Source organism: Abramis brama (assembly GCF_963993115.1).
Source record: "Abramis brama genome assembly, chromosome: 4".
Taxonomy (NCBI): domain Eukaryota; kingdom Metazoa; phylum Chordata; class Actinopteri; order Cypriniformes; family Leuciscidae; genus Abramis; species Abramis brama.
Genome location: NC_139966.1, coordinates 27,898,624 through 27,926,534, shown reverse-complemented (window position 1 = coordinate 27,926,534; position 27,911 = coordinate 27,898,624). Strand labels below are relative to the sequence as shown.

The window sequence follows — 27,911 nt, the reverse complement described above, 5'->3', positions numbered from 1 at the left end:
TTCATTAGAGGTTCTTAATATTTTCAACACATCATTGGATAACATTAATTTATGTATTTCACAAATCATTTAACTAAAACATTCTGACATCTCTTTAATTATTTGTTTATTGTATGTTAATTTCTATCCACTTTTGTGATTTTAGACAGCAGCGTCTGAACGGGACTTTTATTTTGGCGATGTGACGTCATAAGTATGCGCCGCGCTCCAGTATCTGTTGGGATTCGGCTGAAGAAAGGTTTGTGTTCTTAAACATTCCAAGTGTTTAAATCAGTTCAACCCGTTCAGACAATCTTAGATATGTCGATTTATTTATTTAGATTATTTAGATTTTAGATTTATTTTTTGTAAAATATAGTAATACATTATTTACCATTAATGAACGTTATTATTTATGAGTAAAGTGTATCTACACATGAGTGAACAGAAAATGTGCGGCTCATTTAGCTCTCTATGTCAGTTTATGGTAAACACGAATTCTCTCAATGGCAAGTAGTGATGGAGAAACTGAGCCTTTTGAAACTCCGAGTCAATTGAACCAAACACTTCAAAATGATTCATTGATTCAAAGCGCCGTCTGACGTCACGTGATGCTGGTCAAAACAGTGTAAATGCAACGAGAAACAAAGCATAATGACAACTGTGATTATTAAAATAGTGTAATATATTAAATGTATTTATTAAAATACCAAATATAAATAATAAATATTAAGTCCCTGTGTTATATGTATTATTTTATTACATTTTAGGGCTAGTAAGGTTTTAATCTAATTAGGTTTAAATCCATTAACTCTCACTCTGACTGACTCTCTTACCAGTGAACTGAACTACTGAACTAGATCTGATTGAGACGCATACAGAGATTTAGTGTGGATTTATTTTTCTTTCTGTTAATTATTCTCATCCTAAACAGGACAAAGACACAGAAAAACTCCTGGTGAAGCGACTGAGATCCACATGACACTATTATAAAGATGGCATTTATTAAAGAGGAGAGTGAAGACATTAGGATTGAAGAAGTATTCAGTGTGAAACAAGAAGAAAATGAGGAACAAACAGGTTGGTTTTCTTTTGAACATTTATTTTGAATAAAGTAAATGTTAATGATCAACTTTTCAATTGTTATCTATAAGGATGTTTTTTCTTCTCATTTTTATCAAACCAGTCTTGGAGCACTCGTTGTTCATTGAATCAAGCTATAATTTAGTCATATGTCAAAAACATTTGCACACAAACAAAATAATAAAATATTTTTCCTATATTAAAATATGACTTTCACATCTTCCATTGAGCCCAGATGTAAATGTAGCATCTTAAAGGGGGCCTGTTATGCTCTCTTTTACAAGATGTAATATAATGGCGCGTTTCCACCGAGCGGTACGGTACGGTACGGTACGGGTCGGTACCCTTTTATTTGCGTTTCCACTGCCAAAAGTTGAGAATGGTACCAAAAAGCCGAACCGTACCGTACCACTTTTTGGGTACCCTTCCGTTGGGGTACCTAGCACAGTGGTACGGTACTAAAAGGTGGAGCTAGACTCACTGCAGGACGTTGATTGGTTGACAGAGAATCGTCACTTGCGCGTGCTACGAGGGGAATGACAACATAAGAAGCGCCATTTTTTTATATACAGTTTAATATAATATACTGTTACTGTATCACGAAATGTAATTTTAAGAGTTTTTCAGGCGAGAATGTAGTTGTTTAAAGCTCTAATCTGTGGTTTATTTATAAAGATGATTTGTTTTTCCCCGGTTGTGAGATCCATGCGATCAGCGGGCGCTCGGAGCTCATGTTTCCCGGCTGGATGAGCCTTTCCTCGGCTAAGTTAGTTCTTCTGACGTTCGCCGATGACTCCGACGGTAGTGGTTAAACATGAGATATAATTCATCTTGTGCAGACCTAACGGGCGATCTTTGGTCTCGTGAATATATAATTCGTTCCCTGTCAATCGTTTTGACTGAGGGCTAAGTTTAGTTTCATATTATAGGCTATTTGTATTTAACTTTACTGTTGTAATGTTAGACTAGCGCAGCATTTGGACATTTGACTGAATTGTTTGCTTTATTTCTTATTGTATAGCTTCTTGTACCTTTTACTTAAACTTTTATATTGGCTATTATTGATAAAACTGAAATTTTACAAAAAGAAATATGGTTTCTTGTCATTTTCTTATTACAAGATTATCACTGATGTTTATTGCAACATTTGTACAAATGCATATATTGCCTGTAATGTGTAATTTTTTTTATTATTTAAACGAAAAGAGGTAACGTTAGGGTTGTGTTTTAAATCGTTTTGTTATAAATAGAATAACGTATAACGTGCAGTGAATAATCAATATGCGTTGCGCATGAACCACATTTGTGTCCCTATAATGTTTAATTTATTTAAATGAAAACGAAAAGAGGCAGAGTAGTGTTTTATAACATATTTCGTTTTATTGTTGCTTAAATTTGTACATACAGAGTAACAGAGATAACCGGAGTAGCAGAGCGAGCTGAGTGACGCTTTTAAGAACGCGCTGTACCATGTGCATGTAGGAGTGAGTCGCACATGGCAAGTACAAACTTTGCGTACTTAATATTGAGAAAAGCCTAATGTCGGCGCTTGTCTTCTTGTGACAAACATGTCGAGGAGCAAGAACAAGATCTGCTGTATGTCATCCATTGTAGTTTACTATGTTCTTCTTCGCGCGAAAATTACGTCGATCGAAACACCACGCCTATCAAGTAAGGGTACTGTTGGCAGTGGAAACGCTAGCCAGATCATGGTTAACAGACCCGAACCGTACCGTACTGTACCGTACCGTACTGTACTGCTCAGTGGAAACGAGCCATAAGTCTCAGGTGTTACCAGAATGTGTCTGTGAAGTCTCAGCTCTAAATACCCCATAGATCATTTATTATACCATGCTGTAATTGCCTATTTTTGAGTGTAAGGAAAAACATGAGGTTTTCGCTCATGTATCTTTAAATGCAAATGAGCTGCTGCTCCAGAAGAGGGATGTGCCTTTACAGCTTGTGCCTCAGATACTCTGACAAAAAACGTTAAAAAAAATCAGTTTGGCTTTAATTATCACCTCTACTACGTTCACGTTGCATTGCAGGTCTTCATCATCATGAAAGATTATTATATGCATGTGTTTTAAAACCATATCAGTCTAAACTTCGGATATATGGTTTTCTGAGTGCACACATCCGAAGCACGCGCACAGAAAGCTGGATGTCAGATGGTAGATCCCGTGATTATTAAACTAAGTTCTCTTCTATAGCTCTTGGGTAGTTGACAAATGGCCAAGAAAAAAAAGAATACCTTTTTTTGGAAAACATAACTTTTTAAGAAAAAATACATATATTTGTGGAGTATGAAAACTGCAGTTTCAGAAAATAGTAGTGGTCACTCATTTTGTCATTGACTTCACATATTTTTTTCACGTTTTCACTCAACAGTATTGTAAATGTGTCCTACGGTGTGACATTTAAAAAGTACTAAGAATTTATATTAAATAACATTAAAAAAATACTTGAGACAGAATTGTTCACATTATTAAAACATTATTTTCTTAAAGTGATATTTATTTTACATGAAACTACTAATTAGAATTATTTTCACCATGAATAGATGAACTTGATAAACTTTTCCCTACGAATGTCAATAAAACTTTTTCGCCAACCTTACAAAACTGTTTGAAATTGTACCTATTTAAGAGGAGATATTATTGTAACTCCCCTAATGCCAAACTTGACTCTTCTTTTAAAAAGATATTTTTAAATAAGTATATTCTTCTGTTGTTTTATGTTTGACACACCATAGGACAAAACGTCACACCAAAGGACAAAGATAGTCATTGCATAAAAAGAGTCATAAATGCAGTCAAGTTTCTCCGGCCACACAAATTAATTATCACTATTTTGCTTCATGCAGTTTATTTTTAGTTCATCTCCATGAACCTCCATGATCTGCCCAACATATGGTCTGCCATCATACTCCACCATGACAGATTTTCCTTGCATCTATCTCCTTCCTCAAATGAGTCATTGATTCAGTCTCCAAAGCCCAAAATCCACCTTCTTTGATTTGTGGCAAGAACACACTTCAGGATATGAACAGAAACAACTTAAGTCTCTGTGCAGGATCACTCCTGGTGATGATGACAAGACTTAACTCCGTCTTGGAGTAGCAGACCTGCCAACCTGTACGCATTTTGCGTAGCGGATATGCATTTTGACTTCAAAGTACGCTGGTACGATTTGTTACTCTACGCAAAAACCTGGTGACGCCACTGTGTACGCGCTGTCCTCAAATCAAGCAACAGCAACAGTAAGGCCTATCATTAAAAAGAGACTAAAAATTGACACCAATAAACAATCCCACTCGATCCCTCTTCCACTCCTGCGGCCGCCGTCTGACTGATTTCTTAAGCGAGGACAGTACAGTAGTCACAGTACTTCTGACTCCTGATGTGTGATCAATGTGGAAAGTTGAAATATTGTATTGAGTTAACTTAATCCTATGGATTCGATGATCACACGGATCGCATGGATTATCTTAAAATACTCCGTTATTCATAGTCACTCAGAAAAGAGGAAGACATCATTCAGCCATGCAAATAACAAAATGCTCAAGTAATGCTGAACAATAAATCGTAATAAATTTGAAATCGCTATGGCACTGCATGAAAAGAGGTGTATCCGGACCAGTATACTCCTGTATACACTGCTGAAATTCGGACGAATCCAGGAGTATACTGGCCGGATAGCTCAAATTCCATGGGTCTGTATATATCCGTATACATCCGAAATGATACCAAATCGGATGTATGTTGTGGACGTATACTTCCGTGCTACAGCCATTTGTTGCCATGGCAAGTAATCGCATCAAAGGTTTTTTCAAGAGAACATTTTCACACCTTTGTGCACCTTTTGGCCTTCCCCCCTATTGGTCCTTTTCTTTTAAAACCACTCCCTTTACCCAGACCACTATTGGAGGACAGGACACATTGAAAACCCAGGAAAGTGATTTGATTGGTTACTTTTAGAACATAGCCCACCCTAGGCCTTATCGCACAGTGATTTGATTGGTTATAGGCCAGCTATGCAGATATTGCTCCGTATACACTAAACCCCCCTTCCCCCAATTTTAATACATTCAAATATCATTTTAAAAATGCACACAAAGAACAATGAGAGTCTGAGAAATGTTTATTAAGGTATAAAAAAAAATAAAAAATAAAAAAGTGTATGAAGTAACAAGGGCATTTCAAAGAAAGAAAACCAATATAAAATGAACATTCCAAAGAACATTATAATATGATTGGGTAAAAAGAAATTTAAGAAAAGTTAAAATGTATTTAAAGGACAAAGATGTAAAGGAATAAAGTGCACAGTGTCTAAAAAAGATATACAAAGTAAACAATATAAAATTAGTACAATAAATCTATAGAAAAAAAAAAGTTTATAAAATATACGTAAATATTCCAAGTAAACAATATAAATAAAAGAACATTCCAAAGAGCATTATAAACACATTAAAATGCATGGGAAAAAGAAATAAGTAAACAAAATGCCTCTAAAGTAAGGAGATGTAAATGAATACAATACAAAACATGGAGATAAGCAACATGGACATCAAAATAGGAACAATACAAAGTATACAATATAAAACGCGAACAAATTTTATATATATATATATATAGTGAGGAAAATAAGTATTTGAGCACCCTGCTATTTTGCAAGTTCTCCCACTTAGAAATCATGGAGGGGTCTGAAATTGTCATCATAGGTGCATGTCCACTGTGAGAGACATAATCTAAAAAAAAAAAATCCAGAAATCACAATGTATGATTTTTTAACTATTTATTTGTATGATACAGCTGCAAATAAGTATTTGAACACCTGAGAAAATCAATGTTAATATTTGGTACAGTAGCCTTTGTTTGCAATTACAGAGTTTAAACGTTTCCTGTAGTTTTTCACAAGGTTTGCACACACTGCAGGAGGGATTTTGGCCCACTCCTCCACACAGATCTTCTCTAGATCAGTCAGGTTTCTGGGCTGTCTCTGAGAAACACGGAGTTTGAGCTCCCTCCAAAGAGGGAGTTTAGGTATTCTCTATTGGGTTTAGGTCTGGAGACTGGCTAGGCCACGCCAGAACCTTGATATGCTTCTTACAGAGCCACTCCTTGGTTATCCTGGCTGTGTGCCTCGGGTCATTGTCATGTTGGAAGACCCAGCCTCGACCCATCTTCAATGCTCTAACTGAGGGAAGGAGGTTGTTCCCCAAAATCTCGCAATACATGGCCCCGGTCATCCTCTCCTTAATACAGTGCAGTCGCCCTGTCCCATGTGCAGAAAACCCCCCCCAAAGCATGATGCTACCACCCCCATGCTTCACAGTAGGGATGGTGTTATTGGGATGGTACTCATCATTCTTCTTCCTCCAAACACGTTTAGTGGAATTATGACCAAAAAGTTCTATTTTGGTCTCATCTGACCACATGACTTTCTCCCATGACTCCTCTGGATCATCCAAATGGTCATTGGCAAACTTAAGACGGGCCTTGACATGTGCTGGTTTAAGCAGGGGAACCTTCCGTGCCATGCATGATTTCAAACCATGACGTCTTAGTGTATTACCAACAGTAACCTTGGAAACGGTGGTCCCAGCTCTTTTCAGGTCATTGACCAGCTCCTCCCGTGTAGTTCTGGGCTGATTTCTCACCTTTCTTAGGATCATTGAGACCCCACGAGGTGAGATCTTGCATGGAGCCCCAGTCCGAGGGAGATTGACAGTCATGTTTAGCTTCTTCCATTTTCTAATGATTGCTCCAACAGTGGACCTTTTTTCACCAAGCTGCTTGGCAATTTCCCCGTAGCCCTTTCCAGCCTTGTGGAGGTGTACAATTTTATCTCTGGTGTCTTTGGACAGCTCTTTGGTCTTGGCCATGTTAGTAGTTGGATTCTTACTGATTGTATGGGGTGGACAGGTGTCTTTATGCAGCTAACGACCTCAAACAGGTGCATCTAATTTAGGATAATAAATGGAGTAGAGGTGGACATTTTAAAGGCAGACTAACAGGTCTTTGAGGGTCAGAATTCTAGCTGATATACAGGTGTTCAAATACTTATTTGCAGCTGTATCATACAAATAAATAGTTAAAAAATCATATATTGTGATTTCTGGATTTTTTTTTTTTAGATTATGTCTCTCACAGTGGACATGCACCTACGATGACAATTTCAGACCCCTCCATGATTTCCAAGTGGGAGAACTTGCAAAATAGCAGGGTGTTCAAATACTTATTTTCCCCACTGTATATATATATATATATATATATATATATATATATATATATATATATATATATATATATATATATATGAAAATTAAAGTAGACATACATATACACACACACTTTTTGAGTTTCGAACATTTTCAGTCTTCAATGATGCGCTGGTGGTGTGCCACATAGCGTTGGTTTAGCCTCTATTCTGGTTTGTAGTACCTGGCAGAGCAGATAACTCTGTGGTCAGTCACATCAGTTCTATTGTTGCGGTCTTCCACAGGTCCCTTTCCGTGTTGTTTTGTAAAACCTGGGACCTGATCTCCAGCAACTGCAAAACATGACAGTAATTTATCCACTAAAACACAGAGTATAGTTACATTTATAAAACAACAACGCTTAGCCAGTTTTTTTTACTTACCCGCCTCTTTCTTTGATAGTTCTGTGTCGTGTTCTTCAGGGTTTCTTTTCTGGGCCTTTTCAGGCTGAGCCAAATAATATTTCCTCCACAAAGCAAAGTCTTAAAATACATCTTGCAACCTGCTCAATAAATCATGAATAAATGTAATGCCAATAAAAAGTAAAACAGAGGACATTAAAATGATTGCAAAATCTTTAAGATTACCTTTTACACATTCAGTGTCAACGTCTGTAAAAGTTGTTCTTAATTCTTCTAAGAGGTAAGTGGTCAGAGCCAGGTTATGTGATGAATTTATTCTGGTACATTTGTGTTGCAAGATGTTTCAAAGCGGTGGGGGCAATATCAACCTTAGGAGAGTGGGGACACGTCCCACCCGCAAATTACCCCTATGCATAAAAGTCTAGTCTAAAAATGGCATAGCAACCTGTGCTTAAAAAAAAAAAAAAGTAAAAAGTAAAAAAAAGAAGAAGAAAAAATTAAAAAGATAAAAAAAAGAAAAATACAACCGAACCGTGACCTTAGGATCAAATCGAGGATTTGGAGATTCACACTTTTAGAATTTTGAACATTTTTCAATCTCCAATGATGCGCTGGTGGTGTGCCACGTAGCGTGGGTCAGCCTCTAGTCTTGTTTGCAGTACCTGGCAAAGAGCAGATAAATCTGCATTTCTGTTGGGTGGAGACCTCACCATCCACACTGGCCTTCCAGCAACGATAGCATCATCTTCATCCGACATCAACTCTATTGTTGCTGTCTTCCACAGGTCCCTTTCAGTGTTGGTTTGTACAAACCTGGACCTGGTCTCCAGCAACTGCAAAATGTGACAGTAATTTAACCACTAAAACACAGAGGATAGTTATATTTTGAAGATAGAAAAAAAAATGCTTAAGCAGTTTCTTAACTAACCCGTCTCTTTCTTTACAGTTCTTTGTGATGTTCTTCATAGTGTGTCTTTTCTCTGCCTTTTCAGGCTGAGCCAAAGAATACTTCCTCCTCAGAGTTTCAAAATATGTCTTGCAACCTGCTAAATAAATCATGACTAAATGTAATGGCAATAAAAGTAAAATGGAGGTCATTAAAATTACTACAACATCTTTAAGATTACCTTTTACACATTCAGGGTCTGTAAAAGTTGTCCTTAACTCTTCAAAGAGGTATGTGGTCACAGCCAGGTTGTGTGATGAATTTATTCTGAGGGAAAAAGTTCCAGGTATCAATAATGAAATACAGTTTTGGCATTTCCATTCCATATAGTTGTTAACTATATTAGATTATTAAAATAGATTATTAATTAGATTAAACTAAGATTTACAGTATACATTACAAGCAGTCGTACCCGGTTTGTGGCTCATATCTGTGTGGGTTGTTCTCTGAATTGTGGAGGCGCCTTACAGATTCCTGTAAAATTTGAAATTATAAAGCGTTTAGCTGCTAAATGGATTCACAATCTAAGAACCACAAAACTAATTTTCAGTTTGAATAAGCTTGATCATCACAGTAACTTAACCGCAAGAGACAAAAAAAACAAAACATATCAGGCTAGTTGTAAGCAAACTACTATGGTTTAAGTTACAGTCACGTTATATAACAATAACTGGACTTACCGCAATGCTCACGTTGTGTGCCCTTTTTACTCTTTTCGAAGGATTGAATGGTTCTTCATGAATTCTGTGTTGCTGCTCATACTTTTGCTCAAGAGTATCAAGACGCTGTACAGCCTCTCTTAGAAGATCGGTCTGTGCCTGCTGTTCTGCCATCAAAGAAGTAAGCTGACGAACCATGGCATTCTGGCCGGAGATCATCTGCCTCATCATTTCATTAACGCTGACTGGGCTTGGACCTGCTTGCTCGCCTCTATTTAACGGAGTAGAAAAGCTTAGATTCCTTCTACACGCCATGTTCACCAAACCTCGACCGGAAAAAAACAATAAAATTCGTTCTCTGTGCTTCCGGAAAGAAGGCTGGCATTTTAACTTATTTTTTGCGCGCTTTAAGCAATACACTAATGTTATTGGTTGCACCTCCACAACGTCACCACCTCTGTTGTGAGTGGTGGATTTCAAACCTCAAACCGCCCACTTTTGCAGCTTGTTTTCAATCAAACCACGCCCTCGGTTTGACGCGCTACAAGTGTATCTAATTTTGTGAATAAATATGATGCAGCTGGGTATACGTTATTACCTTTCAACATGGAAGGACAACCTGCTGCTGACAATAAGAGAAAGAGAGCTCGGCGGTTTTGCGACCACTGCAACAAGTTTTTCACACGCACATTTTTATCATCACAAAAAAAGTTTTTTTTTCCAATGGAGCTTGGATCAAAGCTGCTACAAACCATGACACAGAGTTGGAAGACATTGAATGTGATTCACCCGAAATGAGACATGTGAACTGGGATGATGCTGGTATTCCCTTGGGTAAGTTATGAAATATTTTGTTGGAATGTAAAACCAAATAATAAGAAAAATAATAGTATTTTTGTATATTTCTTTACTTTTACCTGGCGTTGATAGTGTGTAGGCCCATGATCTGCTTTGGTTATCAGAGTTATCACAAAATAAACGCTCAACTTATATAGTGATTTGCTTGTTTTTAATGCGATATGTTATTTTGGCCAAATTGTCAGTCACAGGAATAAACGCTCAGTAGAGTTCACAACAGTAAAACAAGACTTCGCAGTTTCTTAATTTTAGACTAGTTGACCAGCACACATTATATGCAATGCAATATAATGCATATGTGTCGTTGTCGTCGTTATTTTTTATCTTCTGTGACAGTGAAAAAGCCACGTCACGTCAACTACCCTTTGCTTAAACTGTCAAAAACACAAAGTTTTATCACAGTCGGTTATGTCTGTGAACATAAACCGCAGGGAGAGATATTGCATGTGTATATTAGATCTGTGTATTAAAATGAAAGCAGCCCTCAGATCACTTGGACGTGGTTGTGTACAAGAGGTAAAAACGATATAAATACTGTTAGTTTTCTCACACAAACCACTCGTTTCGTGTCTTAGGCCATCAATGTGTACTTACGATGGGGAATTGTTTAATTTGGACTTATCTATGCATGCTCTTTGAGATGGTGACCATAGACTAGGGCTTGCATAGACTAGTCGAGTAGTCGATAGATCGACTACTTCAACCACTAATCGACACTGTCGGAAACAATCGACTACTCGAGCGTCCATTAACCATAAATTAATTAAAAATGGCGAACGTCACCAACAGACACCACACGTCAGATGTGTGGAAGTATTTCATCAAGGATGGCAAAAATATTGTAATTGGCCAACTCTGCACGAGGCCGTTCACATATTGTGTCTAAAAATTTGTGGAAAGCGCGCGCGGCCGTGCCGCTGTCTCCTACAAGTGCTTGCGCTCCCGTGGCGTCTGTCGTTGCTATGCAACCAAACTGCGCTTTCCATGATGACGACGAAGAAGTATCATTCAGCAAAGGATTAATTTATTTCTAGCCCTTGCATTAGCTTTACTACTAGATATATTTCTGGAGATGAGAAGGAAAAACCCGCCTGGAAAAACTAGCGCACCATGTTGCTTTCATTATGAGCGCACTCGCCGCGCGCCTACATTTGAAATAACGACCTTGAGCGCGGAAAAGACGCGATATGTGACGGCCCCTAGAAGCAGACGTCTGAAATGAAAGGCAAGAACGGCTATTTATTTGGCCTTAGACTGCTACATGAAAATTTAAAAATGAAATGTCATAATTATAATGTTTTGAGAGTTTACTTATGTAATTGTTGCATTAGGCTATGGATTAATAAATGTTTATTGATAAGATATACTATTTCATGTCTTTTCATTTACAGTAGCATGAACGACGAGTAGTCGAGTAACTCGAGTATTGTTTTGATAAGAAATCGACTAGCAGAAATCAGTAGTCGTGCAACCCCTACCATAGACCTGCATTATATGACTGACAGACAAGAACGGTTTGACCTAAAAATATCAAAATTTAAACTACTGCGGAAACAAAGACACCTACATCTTGGATGCCCTTGAGGTAAGCTAAAACATACCAAAATTTAATTTCAAAGTGAACTATCCCTTTAAGAATATAGCCCTCATAAATAGTACACTAGTGTTCTCATTTAAGAATTTCTTTTTGATAGACACAGATCTAGCTTCAGTGGCAGGAGAGATCAATATATCAAAGAAAATACAGAAATGATCAGACAGTGCTACATCCTTAATAACAATCAATGAAATGTTTAGACCGTTACTGATAAGTAAATCTAGAGTGTGTTCAGGTCCATGTACATGCTGAGTCTAATAAAAAGTTTTTAAAACCGTTTTAATTTCTTTTTCCATATTGGTTTCTGCATTATCTATGTGAATATTGAAATCTCCAGCAATGGCAAAACAGTCAAACTCTGAGGTAATTGTTGATAACAGTTCTGTAAAGTCCTCAGCAAAGACTGGAGAGTATTTTGGGGACCTGTTAATAATAATAAGTAAAATGGGTGGAGCACCTTTTAACATTCCCAAATGATATTTGCTTACATTGTCTTTAAATAGAGCAGCTAGACTTTAAAAGTAAAGTTAGGAAGGGATGTTTCATTGAGGACTGTTGCACTGCAGCTGTCTTCTAGCCAGGTTTCATTTAGAAACATAAAATCCAGGTTGTTTGTGGTTAAGTCGTTGACTGGCTGAGTGGTGTTATCATTGTCCTTGTGTGATATGTCAACCGCATGTCCATTTTGCTGCTGAAGTGAAGTCCCGTGGTCGTTCATACTGTATCCAGGTGTGTGTGTGCCATTCAGATTGGCACACACTGCAGAAGGATGATTGAGGGAGAAGTAGATATTGTCCTTTAACACTCTTGAACCAAGTTTGTTTGGGTGATGGCCATCCTGTTGAAACGGTTGTCTCTGACTCCAGAAAAGATTGAAGTTGTCATTGAAGTTCACTCCTTTTACATTGCAGGTTTTTTGCAGCCATGTATTAAGCCCAAGTAACCGTGAAAACCTGTTTGTTCCTCTTGCTGGGAGTGGTCCACTGATGAATGTCTGAACTTTCAGTTTTTTAAGTGTTTCAAAAAGTTAATTGAAATTCTTCATAAGGAGTTCTGACTGCTCTTTATGAATATCATTCTTACCCACATGAATAAGTCGATTTGCAGTCTTATGTTTCAACAGAATGTTCTGAAGTTCCCTGTTTACATCAGAAGTTGTTTATTAAACATTATTATTGTGTACATAAAGATATGGTGGAATCCGGCTTGTGCTGTAGATGGTCTGCTTGCGCGCTTTAACCTTGTGCATGAGCAGATCCGTTTCCTCTCTGGTGAAGCTTTCAGTCTTTCCACTTGCAAATTCAGGATTGGCACACACTGCACTGTTGCATGTGGAAGGCAGCATGTAGTTGTATCCCTGCCGCTCCCTGATTATGGAGTCTGTAACGAATACGACTTTGGGTTAATGTGAATTAGCTCAAGAATATAGGGAATTTTGGAAATATTAATAATTATGACTCAGGGTCATAATTCATAAGTCGCATGTACATTTATTTTATCAATTATCGAGATTACCTTGTTCTGTAACTGGTCTGATCATCAGTTATTCGTCCAGCGAATAAATAAGATCATCACAGTTAAGAAGGGGTATTTACAAACTCCGAGAATGTTTTATCTTCTGGCCACGAACATCAAACTTTCTGAGTTTATTAATTAAAACTACTCAATGTAGTCTATATATATATTGAGCTTGTAGCTAGATCTTTTGTTTCATTGACTTTATAAAAGCGGGCTTTCAAATACAGAGACAGTTAAAAGGATATATGGATTTCAATAAATGTAACACTAGAGATTATATGAGCTACAAATACAAACGTACGTAAAAATACAAACAATAAAACAAACACACATTTAACCAAACAAGAAAATACGTGATCAGAATAAAAATGAAATGAAAGAAAGAAAGAAATAGAGAGAAGGGAAAAGCTAGTAATTATTACATACAGAAAAAAGAAAAAGTTCACGAGACACCTGGAACAGCATATCAGATATACTTGCGATTTTGTCTACTGTTCGGGTGATGCTGAGAGGCAGGAAAGCGCGGACGGTGTCCTGTTTCTGCTGCGTCTTCCGGTGTCGCGGGAAGTTTAAAAAGGCTCACTGAATGTAACGTTACCGAGAAAGTTCAGATTCGTCTTCCGGGAGGGAAGAGGCAAAGATATCTTAGTTGCAGAAAACGGCAGCTATGACTCGAACATGTGTTCGTCCGAGGAGAAGGCCGGAGAGCCTTTCCAGAGGTTCCTGGAGAAGCGTTGCTGGGGAGGAGAGGATGAGGTCAGAGCGATCGATGAGAGAAGAAGAGAGGGAGGATGAGGGGGTTTCTTCCTTTTATCAGACATCTGTTTACACCCTCTTCCCGAGGCCCAGCGAATCAGATTGTCTTTTCTGAAGCGGGAAAAATTCTCTTTGTGTGAAGAAAAACACGCCTCCTTTGACCATGTGTTTTATGAGGGAAAGGATCATATTTAGAAATATGATATTTCCTGGAACAAATGTATATTATTGTACTTTGCAGTCAAGATTTGACTCCGTTAGATGGAGAGGATTACAGAGATATCAAAAATAGAATATAGACGTTGTAGCAATGCACAGATACATTATTATGCATTAGTATAGGCATTTTAGTTCTATTAATGTTACAATAGGACATGTATGCTTTCCTATGGTTTACACACACCTCTTAACACAAAAAGGGATATATTTAGTACATTTAAGACTTTATTGGTGAAAAGACTTTTCCTGTGGTGGGTTTCTGAGGTTGTAAAGTTTGGGGGGAAGGTCATGGGGGTACCAGCCGAACTGGCGCTGGCAAATTGGTCCTCGTGGGGCAATTATTAACCAGCAAGGACAAAGACGATGTGTTTTGCCATCACATGATCCACTTAATGGGAAAAGCAGATGTCATTGTTGCTACAAGTCCCCCACTATCAGAGTCCTGTGCTCGGCTGCGCTCTGAGCTGAGTGCCGCTGTCAGCTCGACCTTGCAGTTAGCATCAGTGTTTGCTACTGGCTGATTCGATCTTTTTTTGATCACATACATCACGTTTGGGGATTCCTCATCTATATTCATTAATACTTCAAATCTGTTCTCAAGATGTATAGGCGGTGGTAGGAAACCATTGTTTGCAATCCTTGTCAGAGCCGTATCTGGGGTAGAGGATGCTACTGCGGCAATATGTGACGCTCGTGACAATCTGATGTCTCGAGTGCCTTTGGGTCTCGCTCCGTTTGTTCCATCGATTTGTATGTCGATCAGTTACTGCTTGTCTCTCTACACTAAGTATGGGCTGTCGAGGAGCATTAGATTCATGAGACTCACCGGCTGTATGCTGAGGGCGTCCATGATGAAGCTCTGTTGTGTGTTCCATCTGGTTTGGTGGTCCCACAAGTAACTTTGTTTCTAGATCTGGAATCCTTTGTAAAAGTCTGTGGCAGAAGAGGGATTTTCTCTCTTATCCTTTTGAATGTAGGCAGTTGTGTTTTCCCTTTCAGTGTGCTTTCAGTGGGAGGCTGGTCGGATAAAAGAATTCCGCTTTTTTGTAGTAATCCAAGCTTTGTCGTTTGAGCACTGTGCTGATTTGCTGAAGTTAAAATTAGGCATAGGATAAAATATAAAAATATAAAAGCGATAGAGCATAGCGCGGAGCAGTAAGCAAGAATGTCCGAACAGTAGCTGAGCAGGAAGTCTAAAGGTTCCAAGGCTTAAGCTACGTCCTTGCTTCAGGTTGAATGATTCTCATTGGCTAAGAAATAGATAAACATAGTAATTTCCACACATAAACAGATAGACTGAATCATATCTCTATTGATTATGCAGCTGACACTCGGACCCTGAAGTTAGGCACGTCATGACCTTCCAGATCGCAGATCCAGTGCCAACCTGTCCAGAACAACAACTCAGTCAATCTCTAACCTGCAACCAAAAGGACTAACATACACACACACCGACACACAGCTTCTTCCAAGGTTGGATATGGCCAGGCTCTAACTATAAACAGGAGAGTTTACTCAAAACATCAAGATAATACGTTCTTTCTCTCAAGGAGAGCTACACTTTAGTTTAACTGGAAAGTAAGGCTTTAAAGGGATAGTTCACCCAAAAATGAAAATTCTGTCATAATTTACTCTCCCTCAAGTTGTTCCAAATTTGTATGATTTCCTTTCTTCTGCTAAACACAAAAGAAGATATTTTAAAGAAGGTTGGTAATTAAACAGTTGCTGGTCCCCATTGACATCCATAGTATTTTTTTTTCCTACTATGGAAGTCAATGGGGTCCATCAGTCGTTTGGTTACCGACTTACTTCAAAATATCTTCTTTTGTGTTCAGCAGAAGAAAGAAAGTCATACAGGTTTGGAACAACTTGAGGGAGAGTAAATGATGACAGAATTTTCATTTTTGGGTGAACTATCCCTTTAACAAAACCCACAGGAGTCTATTCTTGGGCTACTGTTGTTCCTCATTTATATAAATGATATGTATAGTGTTTCGGATGTGCTTCCCCCATCATGTTTGCGGATGATACAACCCCTTGTTCTTTCACATTCACATTTTAGTACGTTAATGAGCAATGCAAATGTTGGCTTAGTTGCTTACACTGCTTGGTTCACGTTAAATAAATTATCTTTAAATATTAAGAAATGTAATTTTGTTATTTTCAGCGGCAAAAAAACATACAACAAAGAACTAGCGCAAATTAGAATTGGGCCTGCTGAGATGCTTCAGTTAACAACAACAACATTTTTAGGAGTTATTATTGATGAAGGTTTGAGTTGGAGAGGACACATAGACTATGTTTGTGGCAAAATTAACAAGTCAATTGGTATAATAAGGAGGATTAGCCATCTTGTTACTCCAAAATGTCTCCGTACCCTATATTACAGTTTAATTTATCCATATTTGTCATATTCTAACATGGGTGTGGGGGAAATTTTAATTCTCCAGAAACGGTTTGTCAGGATAGCGGCTCGTTCAGGTTCCCACACATCCTCAGCTATGTTATTTAAGAAACTGCAGATTTTTTCAATTTTTGACATTAACACCTTCCAAATATGTGTTTTCATGTATAAATTATTTTCATCGGAAGGAAAGATTCCTGGTCAGTTATATTATATTTTAAAGCTAACTCAGCTGTTCATGCCCATAATACCAGGCAGGTAATGGATCTCCATCCTCCAAACTTTACCACATGTAGAGGCCAATTTTCAATAAGATTTAGAGGTACACAGATATGGAATAGATTTTCTCATGTGGCGAGACAATGCACCTCTCAATAGAGAGGTTTAAAAGAGTTTTAAGAGGTCTGCTGATGAACTAGTTTGTGTATTTGGTTGATTCTATATTTTTCATTGTATTTTCATTTTACTGAGAAATGCTTGTTGTTTTATCACCAGTATTATCATGACATTATTTTTTTTTTTTTTATTATTTTTTTTTTTTTTATATAAATGTTTGTACGAGTTGTATAATATTGTGTTTGCATTCTTTGGATATTTTTATCTTTCTTTGGTGGAGGCTTTAGATAAGCCATACTGGCTTTTTGCCTTCTCCGGCACTGTATATGCATCAGTATGTCCTTGGTGTTGTATTTTCTTTTAATTTGTGCAAATAAAAAAATAAATTAAAAAAACAAACAAAAACAAAACAAAGAGATGGTCCCTTAAACTATAGACTTCATTGACCCCTGTGACCATAGATGTCAGAGTACCCTAGAAAAACAGATGTGTATGTATTGACACATGTTGAAGATCTTTCTCAAACAAAACATCTTTCCATATTTCATTTCTGGAAGCCGGGCTAAATGACCAAGCGCTGTTACTGCATTCATATCAAATACAGTCATTAGAGAATACATGAAAAGAACATTTCAGTAATCACACTGGTAACTTCTATAACAAAGTAAAATCTCACAAGCCTAGAGAAGTCATTCAACTTGTGATATTTAGAAGGAAAAATATTGATTAATACCTTGATTATAATCACTCATTAATATAAATTGAAGCAGCAGTTTATTACAAAATCCACCCTTGTCAGTATTTAATGGAAACTTAGTTATGTAAGGCAAAAGAATGAAGGCTAAACCGAAAGTCACAGCATTTCAACACAACTTCTGCTCACATAATGTAAGGCTTTCCAATTTAAGTAAGAACTTACAAATGGCTGACCAAGAAAGGTGGACAAGGGCTTTTACTTTAAGAAAAAGACATTGTGTCTGGTCTGATCTGCAGGTGCAAGTCTGTGGCCATCCTTGTGGCATTGCAACCACTAAAAACGGAGACAACAGTCACGCTTGCCCAGTACAAAGGTGTCCAAAAGCCTGACAAAGCTCACTCAGGCATCTGAGCAGATTTCCACCTTCACTGCCACTGGAAACTCACTGTAAAAGATAACTAATTAAAAAAAACATAGCCATGCAGTTTATCATTGTTGTCAAAATATACACTCCATAAACAGGGTAAACTTGCAGACACTTTTTGTAGAACAACAGGGTTCTCAAGTTTTATCAAAAGCTTGGAGTGAGATCACATGCGGTTAGGGGAGGAGCCCTAATGGAGCCCCACCCCCCAATTTTACCCATTGTTCATAATTAACCAGCACAAATTGAAATTTTAACAATTGGTAAATCTGATAAATGACAGAGCAATTCATCACATCAAATATACTCTTTAATGTTATATTTAAAAATTACAAATATACAAAAATTACAAAAATATAACAAATTGCTCCAAACAGTTTGGAAAAAAAATGATAAAATATCTTTTTGCTTTTTCCCTGACATCTTTGAAAAATACAAATGCAATGGCAATGATTAATGTAGGTATTGACAGGATATAAAATATTACCCAGAGCACTCTGTTTTAATACATGTAGCCTTAATGTAACTAGAAAGACTATTAATACAGTATAATATATAATTTAAAATAAAATGAAGAAATACATCTTCATTCCTTCCCAAACCCACTAACATTTCCCTTAGTTTCAGATAACGTAAGCTAGCCAAACTGAGCCAAAGCTTCTGGTCTGGTTGCAAAGTAGTTGTAGAGTTTTTGACTGCATCAATAATAATGTATACGATGGGCTATATATTAAATGTTCTAGCCTAAAAATGTTAGACGAGCTTTCTTCCAACTTACCTTCTCCATCACGACGTGTGTTTGCGCGATGTTGTTGGTTACCTAGTAACAAACGTACAGTGGCCGAGAATGTTCTGTCAACTTCCTTGTGTTCGCGCATCTATGTTGCCTAGTAACAAACGCAATCTGGCCGAGATTGGAGATACATGCTGGCGGCAGGAAACTTCACTTTGTGTGCCTGCGCCTCGTATACAACGTTATATATAAAGCTTGCAGGACAACTTGGTTGGCATTGCCTTTTCAGCGTGAGAAATACACAGTGTGGCGTGTGAACTGGTTGAATTGCGTGTGTCTCACGGCCAATGCGTGAGACTTGAGAACCCTGGAACAAAATATTTTGAATAACACCTTAAACTAAAGCTTTCCAGTGTCATATTTTATAATCTATCTCAAAGACGTGGTCCACGTTATATTTGTATTAGTCCGGTATGTCTTATATGCCTACTACTGCTAGCTAGAACAAGCTTGTAAGGACTACTAGCTTACAAAATTAACTGTTTTTATCAGCCAGTGGGTGACAGTGGATATTAAAGTCAACTTTAATTATTGACTTGGTGAAATGCAGAAGGTTTAATTCATAAAGCCGTTTCAAAAATTACTCTGTCCCGTTATACATGCTAAATAGCTATCGTTAGTTAAAGGGATAGTTCAGGATTTTAGACATGAATCTCTATAGCTTCCCCATAAGCAGTGTGGTGCATTGACCATGACTTACCCCCGACAGCGTCCTGTGAGCCGAGCTCCGGTCCAGTTTTGGTCAAGATGAAATTAGTCCGGCAAGTTTGCTGGGGTCACGGCAATAAAGCTTTTTTCTTCTCAAATCAATGTGTTCAAAAGAGTGATATATTTGCAGCACAAAACCGCTGTCTATGGAGAGGTCAGACCTCGTAATGGCTTGGCACTATTTTCTTCCCCGTCATATCACTGCGCGCTGCCGCTACCTACAGCCAGCTGGGAGCCGCGCACGTGTCACTTTGTTTACAGCTCGTAAAGAGAACGATAACATGTCTGACTACAGCAGCGACGATGACAACATTGACTTCGACACACAGCCAAAAGGATATCTTTACGAAATGTGTGAGGAGAAAGCGCCACATCTTTGTTTGTACAGTCCGGATAGTCACAAGTCCGCACCATTTTCTACAAAGCTTGTACAAACTGATCGCTCTTGGTGAGTAGCTATGTTAGCTCGTTCGTGTAGCTGTTCTGAGCACGTAAACACTGCTGTAAACACTGCCGAACAACTGAAAAAGTGGTGTGCGCCTGCGCAGCTCGCAGCTGGCTGTAGGTAGCGGCAGCGCGCAGTGATATGACAGGGGAGAAAATATTGCCAAGCCATTACGAGGTCTGACCTCTCCATAGACAACGTTTTAGTGACGCAAATATATCACTCTTTTGAACACATATTGATTTGAGAAGAAAAAAGCTTTATTGCCGTGACCCCAGCAATCTTGCCGGACTAATTTCATCTTGACCAAAACTGGACCGGAGCTCGGCTCACAGGACGCTGTCGGGGGTAAGTCATGGTCAATGCACCACACTGCTTATGGGGAAGCTATTGAGATTCATGTCTAAAATCCTGAACTATCCCTTTAAGTTATGCTGTTTAATGTCCCCTTTAAAAATTTAGGAGTCAGGCAGGAAAACAATTCACCCACTTTTGTGGACTGTCATCTGTCATATGTTGTAAGGAAATATCAAACTGAGTATCATTGCCATAACAGTAAAAACTAATGAAAAAGTGTATGTAAGGAGAAAAGCAGAGGACCCAATACTGAGCCTTGTGGCACTCCACACTTGTTTGATGAGACATCTTCATTCAGACAAATGTGATAGCAGTCAGACAGATAAGACCTAAACCATGCTAATGCTTGTCCACTAATGCCAACATAATTATCAAGGTAAGCAAGAGAATGTTGTGGTCTATCCTGACTGAAGAACAGTTTCTCTTTAAAACTGAACGTAGTTGAGAGGACACTATTTTGCGATTATACCATGGTCTGGGTGAATACTCGATTCTGATTGGCTGCAGGGTGTCCGTTAAAAAGTGATAATGTACACCTATAGGCGGTGGGCTGGACCTCGAAATTACGAATTTAATACTTACCTCACAGCTGTCTACGTTTTTTTTTGCTGAGGTCATGTAATAAAATCGTATAAGTACTATAGACATTGTTTCCAACTTTGTTGTATGCACATTTGACGCAAAATGTCCTTACAAACTCTTACTTTTTTAAACCGGCAAAGAAGCAGGAGTACTAATCATAACGTTAGAAAACCTCCCGTTTCCTTGACAACCAATGTAAATAATGAACACAGATTCTACAGCGGAGGCATATAATCTTTGTCAGTGACCAGAAAGCTGGGCCATATAGTGAAACTGACGCATAGCTTGTCTAACGGCAGATGAAGTAAAACCTAATATCTCTGTAAAGTCCTAATCATAAATACAGTGCATGTTCACAATAACGGTTTAAATAAATAAAATAATACATGTTTTACCTCTGATATAAACATTTAGATTAAATATGCCATTCTCATTAATGGTGTTAAACACTTTAACTACATGAAATAATTACTGAGAAGTTACAACATTTTTATATTCAATAAATATAAATATTTGTTGTAGATGCAATGCTTTTGAACACTTCTCCTCTGGCATGCTGTGTTTTAATGTTTGAACTAATTGCTTATCATGATAATAGCAGATTGTCTGAGAAAATGGCTTCGTGCAAATAATGCACAACAAGGTCTATCTGTTTCCATTAAAAATAGAAATCAATTAAAAATACTATTTGGCCAGTGGAAAAGATTGAGAAAAAAATTCTCTGAAATGTATTTTACACTATTTGATTTATTCATTCAAAAACAAGGCAAGGATAGGCTACTAAATTATTTGTATTAATAAAATGAGAGCATATGAATAAAGCGGAGCAGTGTGACTCTTAAATATAAGTTAAAAAACTTAAACATACGTTTAATTTATATAAGTTTAACCCCTTACTAGTCAGCCCCAATTTTGGCAAGTGATGCATACATGACATACCCAAAATAAAAAGGTTGCTGCTCAGAAGTCATTCTGAATTGACACAACCAATATATATTTAAAAATCCAACCCTTGAGAGTTTACAATTCAAGACTCAAAATTAACCAGACTGTTATTAATATTGAGATAAATAAGCTCAAACATAGAAACGAAAACAACAAATATTAAGAATATATTTATTAAATGTATAAAAATTTTATGTGAATTTAGGATTGCAACTTATAACCACAACTAAAACATGGGGATTTTTTAAAGACAATCATCCCGCACATCCTATTCTATAATAAAATCAGCTAATCGAATATTCGAAAATCGTGACTCATCCCTAATTAATATAGTGTTATTGTGTAAGTGGATGACATGACAAGCAGCAAAAGGCAGTGCAATTTGTGTGTAAGTGGGGTCAAATGTTCATAGCAAATTTCAAAATAAACCAATGTAGCAGCATCATAGTGTAAACTACCAGTGTATTTGTGCAAGAGTCAATCAGCTGCCCTTAGGTTATTGGAGGGTGGGGGTGGAAGGAAGAGGCTCTCTATGATTCCCCTATAGAAAGTTAAGAGGATGGATTTTTGGGAGATGAGCCTTCCTCAACTGTGGGAGGAAGTGCAGAGGTTTTTGGACTTTCTTGGCCAGGTTCAGTTGTTGGTGTCGATAGATCAAGATGGGTCATCTGTGATGTGGATACTAAGCAACTCCGTGATCTTGACCTGCTCCATCATGCTGCTGTTGATGTGATGATTGTCAACGATCACCTCTGTAGTCATTTGGGTGTGGAGAGATATGATGTTGTCCTGTCCGTGTCTGTGAGTTAGATAAACAACTGAATTATATTCAGATAAATAAACACAGAAAGCGCACATTACTCATTTTAAATCACACTTTTCATCTTGACATTTGTATTAAGATGCTAACCATCTTAAACAAGCTTGCCAAGACTACTGCAGTTCTGACCACAAATAATTTTGTTAAATAACTCAAAAACAGCCATCTTTAACTAAAATATTTTTCCACCATACAGTATACCTGTTCTGTTATGTAGGTGAAGCCCAACCACTATCAATCGTGACAATCAACCATAATTGTCTTAAATAACTCCATGACTACCACTATAAAGTTGATTTGAAATCATTTCTTTGTTTTGGTTTGCACTCTTTTTAGCTGATAATTAGTCTAGCTTACTTGTAGCCTAGGTAGCTTGCTGTTACCAACCATACCGTTTACCGTTTACCCCGTGATTCTCCCTTACTAGTGGACTTATTTCCTGCTGTCTTCCCGTTTAAATATTTTTCCCGTAATTATCCCGTATTTGAATACTCTTTGCTTAGTTCATTGTGTATGTACCGAATGATTATTTTGGATTAGCCTAAGCAACATACCGTTAGACCTAACGTCAGCTTTACTGCTCCACTACCCACATTCTTTCGTGGCTAACGTTACTGTTTTCATCAAAAAATCATTTTATAGCTTGCAGTCTTAAATACAACTTATATGAAAAGCATTAAGATATAGGGGTGTATAATCATTGCAAAACAAATCTTACCTTGACGTTGTCTTGCCGAGACACACCGGTCTCTCCAGGGTGGGTTGATTTGGCTTCAGACTGACGTGACGCCGGTTCAACGAATAACGTGATTGGCCAAATCAATTCAACAAGGTAACAACACGAGCGTTGATTGGATCTCACTCCGGCCAACGTTTGTGATCAGCTAGCGAAATTAAATCTATTTTTATACTTTAATGTGCAACAATTGGCGTTGGAAACAATCGGTAATCTTTTTGTGAATTATTCATACAGACAAATAAAAAAAATGAGCCAGACAGCTGCTGGGTAACTGTCAAATCAAAAACTAAACGAGATAGACGGACTTGGCCCACTGCCTACTAGGAAAGGCGTCCTGTCAATTTGCCTGATGACAGTTCTAAATGATTGCGCTGGCTCAAACTCACTGATCAACTGCTGCGGTCGGGTCGCTGTGGCCACGTTGCTTGGCAACGCCTGTATACGGGAGATATTAAATAGTGCGCTCGACTTAATAAATAAAAACCCTCACGATTTTTACTCTAAAACACAATAAAGTATTATTAATTGATTAAATATTTCTTTCTTTTGTAAGTGACCATGGTATAAGCGGGTTAATGCCCTTCGAGGTGTCCATTGTCAGCAGTGGTGTAGTCTAGTTTTTTGTAGTGAGTATACTGTAATATACCCCCCCCCCCCCCCCCGCCCCCCCGCCTCCCCGCCTCATACTCACCCATCCCAGACCGTCACCCCACCACACTCACTAATGCATACAGTATGCATCGACATGTAATTGAGAGCATTATGAAATATTAGGTGTTATCAACATGTCAATTTATTATAAGCAACATAAGACTTTAACAGCCAATGACATTTACAGCTGGGGAGACTGGACTGATTTTCTACTGTTTAGTGTTAATCACCATCTAACTCAGCCAGTTAAGAGCTACATTTAGCCTTAGATGTTATATGAATATGGCCCCTGAAGCACAGGTTTTATCAGCTGACAATTAAAAAAATAAATAAATAAATAAATAAATAAACATTATAGGCACAAATACAAATTTACTTTTAGAAATGGTGTTTTTGAGAAAAAAAATGGTGTTATTGTTTTGGCAAGTTTACTCTTTAAATTAAAACATGTATGAAAACTTCTGTGATATTCCCTTAAAATAACGTTTTAATAGATTTTATTATTATTATTATTATTATTATTATTATTCATTTTACTGTGCAATTTCTTTCTAATTTCTTTGAGTTAGACCAAACTTTTATTTTGGTGTGTTGTAGACATTTGAGTTTCTGTGTGTTTAAATAAACTATTATTATTATTATTATTATTATTAGGCCTACTTGAAGTATACTCTACTGTGCAATAGTAATATATTTCTGTTATAATTTCTTCAAGTTATACCGAACTTTTATTTTGACAGGTTGTCGTAAAGACATAACAGTTTCTATGTGTTTGTATATGAAACGAATGAATGACTTTTATCAAATGAAATGGTGAAATTCTCGTGAAGTGACTCTCATAGCAGCTCTGCGATGAAGTGCACATGTAGTAGCTCATGTCTCAATACAGTGAAACGTTGAAAACACCACGAGCGTGATCACGCGTGCTTCAGTGTGTGTGTGTGTGTGTGTGTGTGTAGTGGAGCACACACTGAGCGCTCATTCATCCCAGAGACGCGGAGAACAATTGCAGTCTCTTTTAACTTTAATATTCACAGACACTAGTCCATATCGAGATTTGATTCATTGTACAGCCCTACTTTTGATTTATTCATTCAAAAATAGCCAAATTCGGTGACGTTCGCTTAGAAAGCTCCATTTGTGACTGGATTCCGCGATTCGGTGTCGCTTCGCAAACACAGACGGGGTGAATTTATGAATGAAAGTGAAAGTTCTGACACAAAACGAAGTTGTTACGTATCCTCACGATTTTTTAAGTGGGTATACGGAAATCCTTGGCCTTTTCTAGTGGGTATACGGCGTATACCTGCGTATCACGTAGACTACACCACTGATTGTCAGGTATTAATGGACTTCGGCGGAGGCAAGGCGGCGGCGGAGGACTTCCTCCGCTGCGCGTTGGACGGTTCACGCCTCGCCGTCTTCCATTAATACCTGATAATGGACACCTCGTCGGGCATTAACCCTTACATATTTTAGACATGAATGGCAGATTGGCCCATAATAAACCAGTTCTCTTGGGTCAAGTGGTAAAGGGTTTGATAACCGCCAGCTTTCTTAGACTGTCTTGCTTTTTAGGATGTGTCCTAAAGAAAGCAAACAGTTAACAAATTGAGAAGAGATTCTGAGATAAGGTAACTCCACTTTCAGTAGCTTATTAGGTATAGGATCTAGCATACATGTTGTTGGCTTTTATGCAGTATTTTGATGTCTGTTCTTTTGTGCTATTAAACTGGTGTTAATTTGCGTGTTTTTTGTTGTTGTTTTTTTGCTTTAGACCTAATGGCACTGAAAGAAGAAAGTCAAGAATTGAATGAAAATGATGAGAAAGATCGGTGTGATGAACATTGTGTCATGACTGGAGAAAAATCCACAGAGACTGAAAAGACTTCATCACAAAAAAGAAAAGCTCAGAAAAACATATCTAACAATTTCATCTGCCATCAGTGTGGAAAGAGTTTTACTCACAAAAAAAACCTTACTGTCCACATGAGAACTCACAGCGGAGAGAAGCCTTTCACCTGCCAACAGTGTGGACAGAGTTTTGCCCGCAAAGAAAACCTTACAGCCCACATGAGAATTCACACTGGAGAGAAGCCTTACACCTGCCAACAGTGTGGAAAGAGTTTCACTCAAAAAGCAAATCTTAAAAAACACATGAGAATTCACACTGGAGTAAAGGCTTACACCTGCCAACAGTGTGGACAGAGTTTTGGACGCAAAGAAGACCTTAAAGCCCACATGAGAATTCACACTGGAGAGAAGCCTTACACCTGCCAACAGTGTGGAAAGAGTTTCACTCAAAGAGGAAGCCTTAAAAAACACATGAGAATTCACACTGGAGTAAAGGCTTACACCTGCCAACAGTGTGGACAGGGTTTTGTACGCAAAGAAAACCTTACAGCCCACATGAGAATTCACACTGGTGAGAAGCCTTACACCTGCCAACAATGTGGACAGAGTTTTGGACGCAAAGAAGACCTTAAAGCCCACGTGAGAATTCACACTGGAGAGAAGCCTTACACCTGCGAACAGTGTGGAAAGAGTTTCACTCAAAGAGGAAACCTTAAAAAACACATGAGAATTCACAGTGGAGTAAAGGCTTACACCTGCCAACAGTGTGGACAGGGTTTTGTACGCAAAGAAAACCTTACAGCCCACATGAGAATTCACACTGGAGAGAAGCCTTTTATATGCTCTCAGTGTGGAAAGAGTTTCAGATGTAAAGTAAACCTTAATCAGCACATGAAGATTCACTTGCGAGTAAACAGTTTTACATGCCATCAGTGTGGTAGGAATTTCACAGACAGCAATCGCCTTAAGAATCATGTAATAACTCACACTAGAAAGAAGCCTCACATGTGCAATCACTGTGGAAAGACTTTTATAACCAAATCAATCCTTGAGGTTCACATAAGAGTTCACACTGGAGAGAAGCCTTTCACCTGTCCTCAGTGTGGAAAAAGTTTCATACATAAAGGAAACCTTAAGATTCACATGAGGCTTCACACTGGAGAGAAGCCTTATACATGTCTTCAGTGTGAGAAGAGTTTGACAAATCAAAGAGACCTGATACAGCATTTGCAAACTCATTCCTGAAATCAACTGTAGTGTTCTGTATGTGGTAAGAGGATTACTAAATACATCGGTTTCAGAAATCACTTGCATATTCACTCTGGATGATGACATTTAATTTAGTAAAAAGTGTAATAAAAATCATCAAACTTACAGATTTTGTCATCTCACTTAAATGAAAAGTTATGCAGATGTGAAACCCTTTAATTTACTAAAATTTTTATGCTGATAGAATCCCGTAACAAGTTTAACTTTATAGGCATTTTGTTAAAGTTCCCCTGTTGTGAATTTTATCCCTTAAAACTCATTTTTATCACCAAAATTACATATTTAAACAATTCCTTGAGAAAAATTATTCATGCCTTAAAACGTAATCGGTTACTAAACGTAACCTCTGTTCTCTCTAGAAGAGGTTCTCTCGTATTGCGTAAGTAGCTTACGCTGTGGGAAAGTCTTCTTTCTAGAGATACTGAAGCCAAAAAATTATCCTTAATTTTTAATAATCTTGTCAACGCAGTGCGGCAGCATACAGACCTAGGGCAGGCTTACTAGCGTGCCCATTGGCTGCCCTGCGGCAACTGCAGCAGCCTATCGCTGAGCCCTTGGCGTGACGTCACGACCAATGAGCGCGCTAGGTGCGCTTCGTGCGTCACAGCCTGCCAAAAGGGGGCGTGGCTTAGCGTATATAAGCAGGGC

General features: G+C 37.9%; 1 protein-coding gene across 3 annotated transcripts; it reads left to right on the top strand.

The window, feature by feature from the left end:
• Positions 1-181: 181 nt before the first annotated feature.
• On the top strand, positions 182-27,448 carry LOC311080548 (uncharacterized protein). Of its 3 annotated transcripts, none has more exons than XM_084110538.1 (3): positions 182-238; positions 914-1,059; positions 25,918-27,448. In XM_084110538.1, exons 2-3 carry the CDS (start codon positions 975-977, stop codon positions 27,237-27,239), a joined length of 1,407 nt encoding a protein of 468 aa, XP_083966664.1. In that variant the 5' UTR covers positions 182-238; positions 914-974; the 3' UTR covers positions 27,240-27,448. The 3 variants fall into 3 exon arrangements, 2 of the variants coding, with proteins under 2 accessions (XP_083966664.1, XP_083966665.1); XM_084110539.1 differs by lacking the exon at positions 182-238 and adding an exon at positions 9,471-10,125 and having other exon boundaries at positions 962-1,059; XR_014605636.1 differs by lacking the exons at positions 182-238; positions 25,918-27,448 and adding an exon at positions 3,929-4,205 and having other exon boundaries at positions 941-1,059.
• The last annotated feature ends 463 nt before the right edge of the window (positions 27,449-27,911 follow it).

Bases quoted from the DNA above. Each gene is read 5' to 3' on its own strand.
- LOC311080548 (XM_084110538.1), top strand. From the start codon at position 975: ATGGCATTTATTAAAGAGGAGAGTGAAGACATTAGGATTGAAGAAGTA. The intron at 1,060-25,917 runs GTTGGTTTTCTT...TTTTTGCTTTAG, and splicing joins AGAAAATGAGGAACAAACAG to ACCTAATGGCACTGAAAGAA.